Consider the following 16131-nt stretch of genomic DNA (forward strand, 5'->3'; position numbering starts at 1 on the left):
GTATTCAAGACCCTTACGAGTTACTTAGGTGTCACCTGCTCCACTTGTCTCTCCTGGTGACCAAATACTGGATTCTTAGACTGTAATGTCAGTGGTAAGTAGTTAGCGTGAGGTCCCTTGTGAGAACAGGAGGACTGTTCCATGCTTCTACATTGATTCTTTTTTAATTTTTTTTTTCCTTGGGTAAAATAAAAATTGGCTCTGCAGGTCAGTTGGCTGTGCAGATTAATTTTGTAGACTGAGATTCTTCGCTTTGTGAAGCTGAGTGTGTGGGATTCACATGTCTATGTCTATCACATGTTAGATAGGCTGACTATTAGAAAGTGCACTGGCTAAAACTAATTTTAAAAGTAAAGACTTTGGTTTGGGGAACAAAATACTGCCCAGAACAGCAAAATCTTGCCTAACATCCTAATTCCTTGAATTTGCTGTTCAGTGCTTTACCAGCAGGATGGTGAACACACTATAAATAAACACTTTTTTTCTTTTTTTAAAAAGGAAAGGGAGTTCATATGCTAGTTCCAGTCTTTCCAGGTGGTAAGAGCATTCCTGCTGTTGATATAGCCCTCTTTTTTTCAACAGGTATGACAGTTCAGCGATCAGAATTACATTCTTGATCAAACTCCTACCATTAACTTGCAACCAAGCAATCAGACAATGCCAGCTTTGTGACTCAAACCAGTAAGATTTCTTCCTGCGCCTTCCTGTCTTCCTCCCCACTTACAGTCTGGATAACGAGCATCAGAAAAGGATGCCTAATTTGGCAGTTGCACAGTAATAGAGTAACTCAAAACTTGGAGAGAGAAAAAAGAAAGCACTCAGAGAGGGGGTCCTGTTGAATTAATGCAAGTCCTCTGTCAATTATGCAACTACTTAAATAGAAGATATCCACAGGTTTATCTTTAGAACGAGCAGGTCTTTCCTCTGTTGTCAGATCAGTGTGAGTGACTACGCTTTTCCCCGAACAAATACTTTATTCGACGTCCCTGTGTTTCCCCCCAAGTTGCATTTCCCATTCTGTGCTTGGCTTGTTGAAATCCAGCAGCTCTGTTCATCAATCTGATTCTGTAATTCAACGAGTCTCATTTAAAGCAGGTCTTTCAGCCCTGCCTTCTGTTTTGTGGATGCCTTTTTGCTAGCACTGTCCATCTTTCTCACTGTGAAGGGGTTTTGGTGAAAAATCTGACAGTGTTAGAAGCATCAATGATCATTGCTGGCATTGGTTATGTCTGGCTCCTCAGTTTTATCTAACGAAGCTTTTCTCTCTGCTTACAGGCCAAGGAGTGTGGTCAGATGCAGAACAAATGGCTCATGATAAACATTCAGAATGTGCAAGATTTTGCCTGCCAGTGTCTCAACCGCGATGTCTGGAGCAATGAGGCTGTGAAGAACATAATCCGGGAACATTTCATTTTTTGGCAGGTGAGAAATTTAATGGGGCCATGAGGGTAACTTGGTGTCCTGATAGCTGGGGCAGTGAAAGAAATGGAGTTCTTTGAATAAAATGGCACTGTTGCAGTTCTCTTGGTGAACTTGCAGAAGAGATGCAGTTGTTCATGGGGATGTAGTTTATGGATGTAGATGTAATTCATGGATATGCATTTGAATGCATAAACTGCCATTCACTTGGGCATTCAGGGTGTTACCGCATAGCTTCTAATACGTGGAGTGTTAGAGGTATATTTTCAGCTTGTTAGAGTTACTGACAACTGTACCTACCATTTGTAGCGGGTACTGCAAAATAGAGACAAACTTTGAACATTTGCAAGGAACGGTTTGTTTGTGTTCCGTCTCTACCCAGTAATTTGCTTCCAACGTGGTATTTTGTAGGTATACCATGACAGTGAGGAAGGACAGAGGTACATACAGTTTTATAAATTGGCAGACTTCCCTTATGTCTCCATTCTGGATCCCAGGACAGGTAAGATAAGTGACCGTTGGTTATCTAGCCTGTGAGAAGGAGTGGCAGGGATAGGCTAGAATACTCTCTTTTGCAGTATGTGAAGTGCATCTCGGTTAAATTGCTTTGCTCTCTGAGAGTCCTTGTTGTCCCTGAAGAAGCGAAGCAGTATGTTTTGGAGGAACGAAGGGAATAAAACTGCTAAGGCTTGCTGAAATTCTGTGTATTTCGTATCACACTTGATATAGCTTAGCGAGTGCTTTGCTTAGGAAGTGAAAATAGTACCACCTGGTGGCAAAACTGTCAAGTGTCCTTTTAAAAGTGACGTGAAATCATGATGAGTAAACTACAATATTTGTAAGCATTACATGAATCTGCTTGCTGCTCCTTGCACAGCAGCTTTGTGAGCCTCAGCAATGACTGACTAAATTGCATCTTAATTTTGAAATACCGTTTTGGCTTTGGGTTTGTTGTTTGGTGTTTTCTTTTTACCTGAACAATCCAACTTCTACCTCACTTTCCAGCTCTTTTGATATTGTTACCTTTTCGTTTGTATCCCAACACCCTTTCTTCTTTTATCATCATATAATGCAACTATATTAATGGTCTGGTCTCCTGCTTATCAGGACTGAAGTAATAGTGTCTGTAATTAGAGCTGAGACTTCTTTCTATTTGACAACCATTTAGAAACAATCTCTTTCTTTTTTTAGTGTTGAAACTGAAGTTAGAATGCTCTTCTTAGCACTTTACTTACGAAAACAAGTGGTGTTTGCCAGGGTGTAGAATCAAAGCAGGCAGGAATGTAGAAATGCTTCTTCACCAACTTAGTGTTTGGCTTTTTTCATTTTGAAGCCTGATTCACTGTTCTGTACATGTTATCATATATAAAAAGAAAAGAATGGAAATAAACAGGGTCTGTATTTATGCCTGTCCATGACTGAAACCTTTTCAAGGGTGGAGGAGGTTTCATAATTATCAGGTGGTATCCTGTAGGAAGCTGCAATTCTACAAACATGGACTCTCGCAGAGTGCACGTGCAGTAGTGACTTGGTGTGTTTGACCGCTAAGCTGCAATCTTTTGCTGAAATTGTTTCATGACACCTTTTGTTTCATGACACCTAGGCCAGAAACTAGTGGAGTGGCACCAGCTAGATGTGACTTCATTCTTGGACCAAGTGACTGGGTTCCTGAGTGAGCATGGACAGCTGGATGGCCATTCAACCAGCCCTCCCCAAAAATGCTCTCGTTCAGTAAGTATGAGGCCCTCTAGGAGGACTGGAGAAACCTGAAAGCACGTGCTACCCTGTCTTTCTCCAGCTGTGCTGATTTCCCATTCAGTAGTATAAACAGCCTTAATGAGTTAGTGCAAGAGCATGCAAAAATATGGTGTGCCAGGGAATGCCTTCTCCCGTAATAACTATTTTTGCTGTGCAGTTTGTGCTTTCAGCATTTGTTTTGGATTTAGCAGTCACTAAATTGTGCCTATGTGGAAGGAAAATACATTACTCCGTGTGAAATTCCAAGGAGAAGGCATTAAGTAGTCATGGCATGACTGGCTTTCCATGCTGTTTGTTCCTGACAGTTTTAGTAGCTTCTCTTTGGAAGGCTGATGTCCTCTTGATTTTCAGCACGTATTTAAAAGCAATTTTTATGTATTTGTGTTGTGTCTGTATTCAACAGGAGAGTCTCATTGATGCCAGTGAGGACAGCCAGTTGGAAGCCGCTATCAGAGCCTCGTTACAGGAGACACATTTTGATTCCTCACAGGCCAAGCAGGAGAATCGGTCAGATGAGGAGTCAGAGTCAGAGCTTTTTTCTGGAAGCGAAGAGTTTATTTCGGTTTGTGGATCTGAGGAGGAGGAAGAGTTGGAGAATCCTGCCAAGCTGAGGAAGTCTCCGCACAAGGACTTGGGGTGTAAAAAAGAGGAGAGCCGGAGGCCTCAGCCTGAGCCCCCTGCAAGGACTGAGCCTGGGACGACATCAAATCACAGAGTACTGCCCTGCATTGATGCAGGGATACTGGAGGAGTCAGCTGACAAGCCTGAAAGTACATTTCAGGGCTTAGATGTGAATGGTGAGTTGCCACTTTTTTCTTTTATAGTGACCTGTGTTTGAGTGGGTTTTTTTCCTGAAAATCTTTATATGCCAACAAGCATGGTTTCATCCTTTGTTTTGAAAAGCTAAATCTCTTCTGCCTTTCTCTCTCTTTGACACCAGACGTCTGAGTGGTTCACCTTGCCAGCAGCACCACTTGGGCATAGTGATGCTACAAACTGCAGAGTCATGCTAGTTACTGAGCTCAAGTTTCTTGGTTTGAGACCTTGTCTACGAATAAAGTACGCATTGGTTTAATGCAGGTGCACGTGAGAGGGCTTCTACCAGTGTGGTAGAGAGAAGCAGAGTAACATCAGCTCCACTTCGTGCTCAGTTATCTTGGCTGCTGCAGTGGTCTGGACTGAGTTTTAGTAATGCAACTTTGTCTGGTACAAAGGAGTCCCTGGAGTCTCTGCTCCTCCGTGCAGTGCCTGAGCTGGGATGCAGGCAGAGTGAGGTGGCCTCAAAGGCGGAGGTAGCACAGTGTGCTATTTTCTCTGGATTGCTGACAGTTTCAGTCATTACTATTAAGTCTTGAAATTTTAAACACACATGGTAGAAGTATATCTTCTTAGACTGGTACCTTGTATTTGTCTCCAGTCCCTAACCCTGTTAGCTGCGCAGTAAAGTGTGCCACCTAAAAGCTACAGAAGAGCTCGACTCAGCTGCCTTGTTGTTTGTTAACTTGTAGTAACTTCCTTTATGCTAGGACCAAAGGCACAGCTGATGCTAAGGTATCCAGATGGAAAGAGGGAACAAATTTCGCTGCCTGAACAAGCCAAACTTCTGGTGAGTGGAGTTAATCAGAATCCTTGTTTGAATACAGGAGAGCTGAAACTGGAGAATTTCTTTTCCTGTGGTGGCACTATTGAAATTGGATCAAGTGAAAGTGGCATATACAGGGAGTGCTTGCGCTGACATTCTGTTGTGTTTCTTCCGTGTCATTCCTCTCTTCTAATTGACAGACTCTGCTGGTTTTGTATCTTTCCGTTGCTGCGTGGGTTGCATGTACACTGCAGTGTCTTCCTTAGTCCCAAAATGGCAAGTTTCCTGTCTAAAATTACTCTAAATGGGTTTTGCATCAATCATTAAATTACCATAAAATACTCTCAGCTCACTCGTTTGTGGTTCTTTTTTTTCTGAATGGAAAAGTTCAGTTGTTGCCCATGGTCAGACAACAGTAAAATCAAAGGCCAAACTCTTCATTCTTGTTCTCCATCTCTTTCATCATACTTCCACACTCTCTTCTGGGTGTGGATGACAGAGCAGACTTTGGAGGAAGTTCTCCCAAAACAAATTTATTACAATTATTATTTAATTACTGTGCTTCAGGTGTGTTTCTCAGCTGTGCTTTGCGCTCGTTTACCTTGGGGAAGTTGTGTATGGCTTTTCCATCAGAATTTTGCAGGTACTTGTCTGGAAGCTTGTCTGTGTAAAGAGGTCACTGTATTCCTGTTAGCCATGAGTTTTCATGACACAGTGGCCAGTTAATCTCATTTTAATGTAATCTGCCTAAAAGCTCTGCTTTGAAATCTTAGAAGGGCAAAAGCACGCATCTGCAAGAGGCCCTTATGCAGATTTAGGAGAAAAGTGTCTCATCTCTTACAGAAAATGAGACTATAACCCGGTCTGCAGCACTCCAGACAGTGTCTCAAGCTCATACTCTCATCCTTAATTCTCATGCTTGAAAATAAAAGGAAACAAAAAAAGTTGCTTTTGTTATACCATCAGCGCTCTCAAAACCGAGCTGAAGTGGGTAGGATGTAGGCTGCCTGCAGTGCTACATGTGGAGTCCTGGGGCTGAAATGTAAAGACTGAGGAACACTGGCAGAGCATCGCTCTTACTGTAGGAACCAGCTTTACTTCAGACCTTCATTCTTGCTTTGTCGTAGGGTCATAGGCATATAATCTTTTTCCAAGTACTCTTTTATATCTTCACTGCTTTTTGAGAGCAGTCTGTTAAATAAAGTTCCGTGAAATATTTAATATGTAGCACTTCTGAATATTTAATGGATTTATTTAGGTGATACGTAGGTGTAATACTGGTGTATCCCTGATTATTCTGACTTCTGGTTTGACTCCTTTTGTGGACTATGGTAGTTAAAGGAAGTTAATTTCAGCATGTGATTTCCTTTGCTGTCGCCTGCTTTACAGTCAGCAGAGGAATTTAGGTGAGTCAAAGTTTGTGGGTAAAAGCTATCTTTTCATTGCAGAGCTGAACAGGCAGCTTTTGTGCTCAAGCCATGTGATCTTTTAAAGCCGTTTCAGTCAGATCAAGATTGAGTCTCAGATGTTTCTTTGTGAGCACCTTTTCCACGCTGATTTTCTTTTCAGCTCTTAGTTGCTTCAATTTAAAGCTGTCCAGAACTATTAAAAAAAAAAAAATTGTTTAAGGAGACAGTTGCACTACAGAATTTTTAACCGGTGATACGATGTTGGTTGGTCTCCCACCAACACTGGCTGGTTTTTAAAACTTTTTTTTTTTAATGATTTCATTGTTATTGATCAAGAGTGGCTTCTTTACACACTGTTATCTCCAGGATGTGCTTATGCTTCCACTATTACCCTAATTCCTTTCTTTCCCCCAGGCAAAAAAAAAAAAAAAAAAAAAAGCCACACTGTCTTTTTGTAGAAGCAGTTGCACATTGTGTGCAGTTAAGCTGGCTGACTTCACTCTGTTCATCAGCTCAGCCCTTCATCTGCATTGCTGACTGGTTGCCTGAATAACTTCTGTTGTCTACCAAGTGTTGTAAAGTGTGCAGGAAAGGCTGGCCTGTAAACGGGGCGGGGCGGGGGGGGAGATGTGGGCAGTAAACTTAGCTGAATTTTTAAATATGGTGATTTGTAGAGGAATTTTAATCATCCTTGTGGCCTGAAAAGAAATCAAACCCACTTACTTGCTTTCCTCATTGGACACAGGCACTGTGATCTGCAAAGCCTGTAGAAGAGCAGTCCAGGTAAAAGAGGAGGTTGGGGCAACAGTCTCCTCATACCAAAGGTTTGTGTGTGGATTTTGATGAATTCAGAAGAAAACTCTGTGCAGGTACTTCCCTGTGCAGGGTACTGCGGGTACTTCCCTGGCTGTTCTGCAGTCTTCAATCTTAGAAAAGTCCAGGTTGAAAAGGATCCCTGGAGATCATCTGGTCTAACCCTCTGTTGAAAGCCTGACTGTAGATGCAGTTATCCAGGGTCTTCTCAAGCCAGGTCTAGAATGATTCCAACAAGGGACAATGTTCCACCACTTCTCTGAGCAACTTACTCCAAAGTTTAATTTCTCTTGTGGTAAAGAATTCCTTCCTTATATCCAGATGAAATTTCCCCTGGAGCAACCTCTGTCTGTTGTCACCCTGCATCTTTGAAAGAAGTGCCTTTTTCTTCTTTACATTGCAACACTGTGGTGATATTTCCACCAAGCCTTTTCCTTTCTACGCTGAACAAATCCTAGTCCTCCAACCTTTCTGTGCATACCGAGGCATGTCCTATACTGTAGTCATTTTAATGGCCCTGCACTGGATCCTCTCCAGTTTTTCTTTGTCCCTCTTTAATGTGCAAAGACCAAAACTGAACACAGTATTCCAAGTGTGGCCCAACAGAGTGGCGCAATCGCCTCCCTTGGTCTGCTGGGCATACTTTTGTTGATGCAGCTCAGGTTGCCTATCGCTGCTGCAAGGGCCCACTGCAGACAGGAGTTGAGCTTTCTTGATGAGTTTTGACAATCTCTCCATGACATCCTGGATCTTGGAATAGGCAAGCAGCGGGCTTCCGAGACTCGGAGTTAGGTCGGCAGCTAGGTGCCTCAGTCCTCCGCAGAAGGAGTCCCCTGCACCAGCATGTGCTACTGCTCCCTGCTGAGTAGGACCAGTCGGTTCAGTTGTGTCTTCTAGTGGAAGTTGTCTTTCCCGTTTATTGCTAAAGATTTTATATTTGTTTTTCAAATGATTTTTAAAAATTTATTTTTCCAAGTGAGAGGAGAGCTGCGGTTTTGCTGCCACAGGTCTCCAGGGTGCCTTATCTTACAAGTTGCTGGCCTTTCTGTCTTTGTGTCTTGCTTCTGGTCGTTCCATTCTGTCGTCACCACAAGGCCTCAGTTCTTGCCCTTGCAGTGTCACTGCCAGCGTCCTACCTTCCTGCTCATCTTCCCTGATGCAGCAGAACAAGCTGACCTCTTCATGCAGCTCCTTGACCTCTTGATCCGTCTGGATTGATACCCCTGAAACATTAGGAAGATACTGTGGGCTGTTGTGGGAGACTATATCCTGGTTCATGGACCGACAGCTTTCCTGTCAGAACACACACACCAAAATGAACAGCTGCCCAAGCGATTTCCGGAGCCCCTTGCCTGTGAGCTGTGGCAGTAACTGCCAAGTGCTTGTTTGCAACCACTTTTTTCTGTGTGCTGGGTCACTGCTGTCCTTCAGTGACAGTTAAATAGAGGGGAAGCTAGTGGAATGCGTACTAGTAAAAGATTAATGCTGCTAGCGTACCCCACTTAATTTACTGGCGTAAGTTGCCCACCGAAACTATGTGAGCAGTATTGTTGGGTCGCCCTTTGTCATACTTTCTGTTTTATTGCATGCTAGTTGTCTTTTTTCCCCCACTTATAAAAGCTATGACTTTTCATGCTGAGTCTTGCTCCCATTGCTGTGTTCCCCAGCTGTTCTGCCAATCTCCGTTTCTCTGTCCCTGTCTATTTGTACTTTACGCTGTCATCTGCTGTTTCCTGATGAACTTAGGAAATCGCTCTCATCATAGCGTGGACATTAGCTCTTCCTGATACATCTGCTTGTTGGTTGTGAGGCTGATGCTCCTTCATCCCAATGCCCTCTGTATCCTGTCCCAATTGCTACTGTAGGCAGAGAAGTCAATGAATTGAAAAGAACTTTAAAAATCAAATCAAAACAACCCCAAAGCCTCATGCTGCTTGAAGGCAGGGAAAAAAAATTAGTAAAAATACTGCATTTATTTTTGTCAATGCTACCTCACAGAAATGTTTCTTTGATGGCTTTTGGGCTTTATGTAAGGGTAATGTCTCATAAACAAGTGAGGGGGCTTCTATTTTGGGACACATAAGGATTTATATATTTTTTTTTTTAAAATCTTATTTTACTGTGACTTGAATGTGTGATGTGGAATTCGGCTCGCTTGAATTAATGAACTACTGTGTATGTCTTCCTTCTGTTTAAAGAATCAGGTAAAGGATCAGTTGGTAATTAGCTTTTATGATTATTCATGCTATGTGTGGGCTTAATTAGATAATAAAGTAAAAGAAGGTCTTACTATATGCAAAATTTCCAAATTTCCTTTGTTGTCTGTGATTACAAACTTCATTTTTTTAAAAAGGAAAATGGGGGATTTTTTTTTACATTCTTTTGAATTATATCACACTTTGCCTTTCTTTCTTTCCAGGCACTTGTGAAACACGTCCAGTCAAAAGGATACCCCAATGAACGCTTTGAACTTCTCACCAACTTCCCTAGAAGGAAACTCTCCCACCTGGACTATGAGATCACGTTACAGGAGGCAGGCTTGTGTCCTCAAGAGACTGTCTTTGTGCAGGAAAGGAATTAGCACAGTGGTCTGAGTTCTCCCAGCCTTCCTTCCCTTTCCTCTTTGCCTGGGATGCCAACTCATGAAATACACAGTGGAGGGTCATAGGATTGCAGTGCTGAAATCGGGCAGGCAGCTGGCTAGCCCTTCTCTGTCTTCTTCCCTTCTGCTCTAGTGACCAAATGAGAGTGTTCAGAGTTTTATTTTCTTCCTCAGCTTGGACCCTCCAGAGAGCATTGGGAAGAACATCTTTCCTTTGTTTTCATGGAATAAAGTAAAATGATGATCTCTGTATCCAGTATGCTGGGGCTTGGAGTGGCCATAATACACATACCCTTCTCGCTGCTGTTCTTCAATCTGGTTTGTTTAATTTATTTTTGAAAATAGTGTGTGGTGAGGCACTGAGTCATCTCTCTGTATGGAGACAGTGTAATGTTCAGTATAGTCTCTCCTTTGTTTTAATTCTCTACACGAAAGGTCTCCATTAACCTTGCAGCCTTCTCAAGGGTTCACTTTTCTAGTGCTTTGCAAAAACTTGGTTTTTTTGGGAAGAAGTTGGGTTGAGCTGTGGTGAGAGACTTGGCCCCCATCTTAATTTAAAGGCTTCTAGTTTGCATGCGTATTTTCATCCTGCTTTAAATGCTGCCAGTCGATGTAGTAAAAAAAAAAAAAGCAACACACAAACAAACAAACAAAAAAAACCAAACCCAAACAACAACAACAAACCGAACAACCAACCAAAAAGAAAAAACCTGCTGTACTCCGTGTGGGATTGACTTCTTGGGCTAGAGGGAAAACTGCAAGTCCACTTTGGAGCAGAACTGACTCCTTGGTAGAAGTAGGTGGGGTTTCCATTTGTTCTCTTCCCAGCATCCCCTGAGTGTCTCCTTTTGACTTGCTCTCAGGGTTTTGCAAACAATGGTGGGAGGTGCCAGGATACTGTAAAGGTCTTGGACTCTCTGGAAAACAGCTGGCATAAAAACTTGATAGTTGGCTTTTTTTTTCTGTGCAGGGTGGGTTTTTTTGTTTTCTCCAGGAGTGACTAGCTTTGCCAGGGTTTGAGAGCACTGACCGCAATTGAGCAGGACAGCAAGCCCTAGGCAGGTTTTCTTTCGTTAATTAAAAACATACACGGCCTTGTCAAACTGTGGAATGAACTAATGCTTTATAAAAGACTTCACAGCCTGGTGGCTTGAACGCTCTAGGCTGCTTTTTATTCTATTTTTGTGTTCACCTACTGTCACGTACCTCCAGATGTGGAAGGCTGTATAGAAAGCTACGCCTTAATTTAGGCTTTCTTCTCAGTGCTGGAAGCTGGCACCAGAAGTCATGCAGCCATATCCTCTGCGCACACTGGGCTGTGTGGAGTACCCTGTTTTTCCAATGTCTTCTCCAGACATTGAGCTGTTGATCAGTTGGTGTTACATTAGGTATTACAATGGGATAAAGATTAACTAACACAGCCATCCTCAAGGTGGATGTCAAATTTGTGTATTTACAACTAAACTCGTTTTAGTGTGCTCTTCATCAGTGAGGAAAAAGGCATGCGAGACCTTCCATAACTGCTGACTTCTTCTGCACCTGTTGGCTGATTATGCTTGTTAAAGAAAAAGACTTTAGTGGTCAGAAATTTACTGCAGACTAAAATTTCGAGATACTTTTGCCTTTAATTTCGTACTAGCCTGCGTACTTTGGCATCTTGAAATGTAGGAAGTCACAGGAAATGTCTTGCATTCCCAATGATAATATTAGCTCACAACTGTTTTCTGATAATAATTGAGGCTTTATGTGTAATCACACAGTTGTATAAATTTATTTCCCTTCTACACAAAAACTGTTTTGCATTCTGCCGCAAGGTGTGGTAACAGGAGAGCAAAATCTGATTGCGGTTTCCTGACCAATAGTTGATGTGACATCAGATGTCATTTTTGGTTTGTAAAGAAACCCGGTCATGGAGGCTGCTTCCCAGCATTGGAAAGTGAATTGTAAGGCCAGAAGAGGAGGGGTGGGTGTTGGTGTTTGGCCTGTGAAGCAGCGGTGGCACCTCTCAGCTGAAGGATCCTTTGTGTTTGTAGGATATCCAGATTCATAATTTGGAGGTATGAGAGAGCGGGACAGAAGGAAACCCTTTCCAAGTAGGTCTAATGTTTTCCTAAGTCGCTTCAGCTGTCTGCTTGAAAGAACTCTGACCTTTGTCGTCTTGAAACTCATTACCTCCTCTGTGGTTAGCCACAGGAAAATAAAGGCAGGCTGCCACCAGGACGCAGTACCCACCATGTATAGACAGTCCCTTTGTGTCCCTCGGGCAGGCTGGGGTGGGAGCACGTTGGCCTTTGCTGCTCTTCTGCTTGTTCCTGATAGCATAAGGCAGGGCGCCTTTGTGGTTCCGCTGATTGCTCCCGAGTTGTTGCTGGTTGGCTGTGTTTGCTGGTGGAGGGCCAGCCCATTTTGGACAGGCTTGGGTTTGTATCCACTCTGGGAACATTGTTCCACATCAGCTTTTCTAGCAGGTTAAGTTAAGTGTACAAAATTGACTCTACCTTTCCAGTCTTCGGTCTGTTTCATTGGTAGCTTCTCTCCTTCCCCCCTGCCCCTCCAGGTTGTACTAATATACATGGGGCTAGTCTGTGATACGGCAAAGGATATAAAATAACTAACAGCTCTGTCAGCAGTGGGGAAGAGGGGAAAGAGCATTGCAGACAAGAGCATGGACTTCTTCCATCAGCTTTGCTGCTGGAAGGATTGCGCACTGTGTGATCCCACGCCAAACCTTCCTCTCGTACCCCTTCTTTGGGAGCCAAGAGTGTGAGCCGCAGGGCAGCAGGCAGCCGACTCCCTTCTTCCCTGCTCAGCCGTAAGGAAAGCAGTAACCTTCTGCTCATCATCCTGCTATCAGGAACAAAATGGGGAGCCCTAGGTTAGCGTTTCATTGCTTTTGTTGTGCCAAGAGCCACTCTGTCACCTCTCTGATGAGGAAGCAAATGTTGCACTTGGCTGCTATGAGTTTATTGTTAAACTGTCAAGGAACATGCCTCTCAGGCGTGGTAGATGGTGTTGCCTACTGGTGTAGTGGGACCAGGAGTGCTTGCTTATGCTCTCACTTAATTTTTTTCTTTCTTGAGGTTTTATTTAGAAAAATACTAATCTTTTCATAACCTGACAGGGAAAGAAGAATGTGAAATGGAAAGTTTACGTTAAAAATGGGACTTTTCTTCCCTCTCCCAGTTCCTAGTAGTTTGTTCTGTTCCAAGAAATTATGAGACTTTGTTTTGTTTCTCTGGCACAGTGTGTTTTTGCTTTGGTTTTCTTTTGCTTTGGTCTGTGAGCAGTGGCAGAGAAAAAGTTTTTAAGAAATACACATCCCTGCACGTGGCTCTTATCTCCCTTCTTTCCCCTCTTTTACCCCTTTCTTCCCCACCCAAATACAACCAGTGCTGCAGCTCACGTGTCAACCAGCTGCACTGTGGTGGCTGAAAGCTATTAAGAAACAGCACCAACCAGGATGCAACCTCTTCAGCTCTCCACTTGTGTTGAAGCCCTTTGGGGGAATCGTTTTGCTGGAGTGAGGAACATGGCTGGAAACATTAACCGAGTTGCTACAAGCTGTTGCAGGCATAGTCAAGGTGTCAGCTAGCTGGGCTGTAGTTTTAAAGAGCCTTTGTCACAGTTGCTTCTAGATGTTAAATCTAGAGTTCAGATTGCTTTTGGCAAGGTTGGAAAAAATGCCTTAATTGGATTGCAAAATAAGGAGTTGAAATATGAAGGACAAAGCAAAAAAATCCCTCAAAGGCGGTGGTTTGTGGCTTCCTATGGGTGTTGCTTGGCCATAACTTGCGTGTTGTATTGCAAGGACTGCTGTGACTTTGGAGACGCAGAAGTGCATGTACACAGTGGAAGTCTTTCTGGGGAGAGAACTAAGCAGAGCATTAGCTCTGTTTCAAGCTGTAACTTCTTGCTGATTGTGGAGAAGTTTCCTTTGCGTGTGCTCCTCCTCTAACAATGCTTTGTTTTGACGTTTAATGCCTAATTGCAACTAAGAGTCTCAGTCACAACCAGCATTCGGAAACAGAAGGCAAAATGAGCACTGGCTTTCCCTGCCAGGTGCTGTTGACGTGTTTACCATTGGCTTCCCACTTGTGATCCTTCAGAGACCTGGAGAAGGATTTCAGATCTTTCTTGATGATATATGCTCTAAGTCAAGCTGATAGAGCAGCTTCAACCTCACAACGTTCCCTGCTGCCCTAAAAAGGGCAGATAAAGACTGTGCCAAGCGATTCTGGGCATACTTGCTATTTTTGTTAGGCTTTGAATTAAGGTCTGCAATTTTTACATTTCTGACGTTCATGGACTGAAGTATGTTGCCCTTCCTGATAAAGCAGATAAGTTGACAACATCAGTACTGAAAGAATGTGCACGTGTGTGCTTAATAGCCTTGTAAAATATAGTTGTCTGTAAAAAGGCACCCAAAGGTGCCATTGTTCCTAAGTAGAATTAAACAGCAGTTTTGCATCAGCATACTTTCCAGAGCTCCCTAGATCTGCTGCCATGCTAGTACAGGGGAATAACACCTCTGGTCCATAAAGCACATCCACTGTTCGCTGCCGCAAACAGCTTGTGTTCCACATGCTCCACTACTTTCACAGATGCATTTAGTTTTAAAGATTGCCAAATTTATATACTCGTCTGCACCAGCTTACACCAACTTCCATTGTTACTGCTGCTGGGTTTGTACCCTTGCTGAAACTTGCAGTTGGTTTTACTAGATATTTTAGTAAATAAACCTCGTGGTGAAGGGCCTGATTTCTCAAAATAGGCCTTTTAGAAAATGTAATTGTGTGTGCTTTGCTGTTTGATGTGTGGCTTGCAGCTCGCATTGGCAGCTAGTGTCAGCCAGGTCTGAGAATGTGCCCCTTGGGAGGAGCTGGGATGCTGGATGCTGACTTTTTGAGTCTGTTCTTGCCAGAGTGCTGAGCTTGTTGCTCTTCAATCCCTGTGAACAAGGGCTACACTAAAAGGAATTTTCTTCTGGGGGCAAGGCATCACTTGGGCTGTGTTTCGTCAGGTATCAAATGCTGCAGAGATGCGTAAAATGTGGTGGTGTGGTTTGTTTTTTGGTTTTTTTTAAACCACGTGAAGAACCAGATAACATAGAGATGGGTGTGGGAATGTCCGTATCGATGGGAAGACGTGTCATTTCAGGACTTTATTACTTAATTGTTATCCCTTCTTACTTCTCAGCTGCATGTTTGGAGTTGATCTGAACCAGTTTGACAACCGGCTGTTGAGGTCTGTTGGTTTGTGCTCTGCAAAGACAGTCGCGTTGAGGTTTTCCCTGTCCGAGCCCAAGATCTTACCACAGTTTGGTTATACTCTCCTGTCTGTCCTGAACTGGCGAGGTTAATGGATACCCTTTCTGTGACGTTGTACAGAATGGCTTTTATTCCAGTCTCTTGTCTGTGAGATGCTTAGTCTCTGTCCACTCCCAATAAATATAGCCATATGTGTATATACACACACACACACACGTTTTTAATCGGAGAACGCAGCACTTAACATCAGTGCCTCAACTTGCCTCAGTTTTACCTTCTGCCATTTTACGTGGGTATATCCTATCCCGACTGCAGAAATTTGGGATGTGGTCACTGTCTTTAATTACTGTGAGTGTCTGCACTGCAGAGAAAAGTAATTTTGTAACTGCTTGTTAAATGGTGCTGAGACTTTAAGATATGGAAAGCTAGAGAGTAAAAGCACATGGGGCAGGGGGATGAGGTGCTCCTTTATTGGAACAGATTTATATGAAGAACGTCTGGGTAAAACTCGACTCAGAGACCTGGTGCCTCATCAGAAACACCAGACTATAGGATAGATGGTGTTTAAAAATGAGGCCGTTTCCTCTAACTGCTGAATTTAAGTTTCAAAATAAGGACTTTGCGTGTCGGTTTTTATGGTAGTCACTTCTTCAGTGATGACAGCTTCATGTGGGAGGAGGGAGAGGATTAATTCAGAAGATTTCAGCTCACTGTGCTGGGAGGGACCAAACTCAAGGAAACCTCTGATCTATATACACAACTGCTGCATTTTTTTATAAATATATGTAAATGTCCTATTGTAATATTTGATCCTGGAAATAAAACAAACAGTTTTCAGTAGCTTTCTTCATCTCTTGGGTTTTGGGTTTGGGTTTTGGTTGTTTGGATTTTTTTGCTGTCATTTTGGTTCTAATGAAAAGTCTGTCCCTGCGTTATATGGAGAGTTTCTGATTTATTTTTTTTTCCCTTAAGGTTATTGCGGTAGACAGAAAGAAAATCAAGCCAAGTTCCCTTTGTGCGTGGTTCTGACTGTTTAGTAAAATTGCCAGATTGAGTGCGTTTGTTTCTCCGTTGCCTCCTGGTCTGTGAATCCTGACTTGGCAGAACAGGTCCAGATGCCATAGACCCTGGGAAGTTTACCATTATCCTCTCCTCGCTGTAGCAGCTTTGGTTGGCATTGCCTCTCTTTGCAAAATAAGTGGTAGAAACTGCAGCTCAGCTGAAGATGTCCAAATGTGTGTGATTTTAGTTACTAGCTCCAGGTCTGCCCAGCCAGCGAGG

The 16131-nt window shown here is 43.0% G+C and overlaps 1 protein-coding gene across 1 annotated transcript in view; it reads left to right on the forward strand.

The window, feature by feature from the left end:
* UBXN7 (UBX domain protein 7) overlaps positions 1-15690 on the forward strand; it is a 31945-nt gene extending 16255 nt beyond the window's left edge. Inside the window, exons 6-11 of the mRNA XM_086467916.1 lie at positions 1276-1422; positions 1831-1921; positions 3023-3150; positions 3581-3974; positions 4704-4783; positions 9401-15690. Of these exons, the coding sequence (XP_086324042.1) occupies positions 1276-1422; positions 1831-1921; positions 3023-3150; positions 3581-3974; positions 4704-4783; positions 9401-9562 (1002 nt within the window). The 3' untranslated portion in view covers positions 9563-15690. The remainder of the gene's footprint in view (positions 1-1275; positions 1423-1830; positions 1922-3022; positions 3151-3580; positions 3975-4703; positions 4784-9400) is intronic.
* The last annotated feature ends 441 nt before the right edge of the window (positions 15691-16131 follow it).

This window comes from Leptosomus discolor, chromosome 7 (assembly GCF_034619465.1).
Source record: "Leptosomus discolor isolate bLepDis1 chromosome 7, bLepDis1.hap2, whole genome shotgun sequence".
In the NCBI taxonomy this organism is placed as follows: domain Eukaryota; kingdom Metazoa; phylum Chordata; class Aves; order Leptosomiformes; family Leptosomidae; genus Leptosomus; species Leptosomus discolor.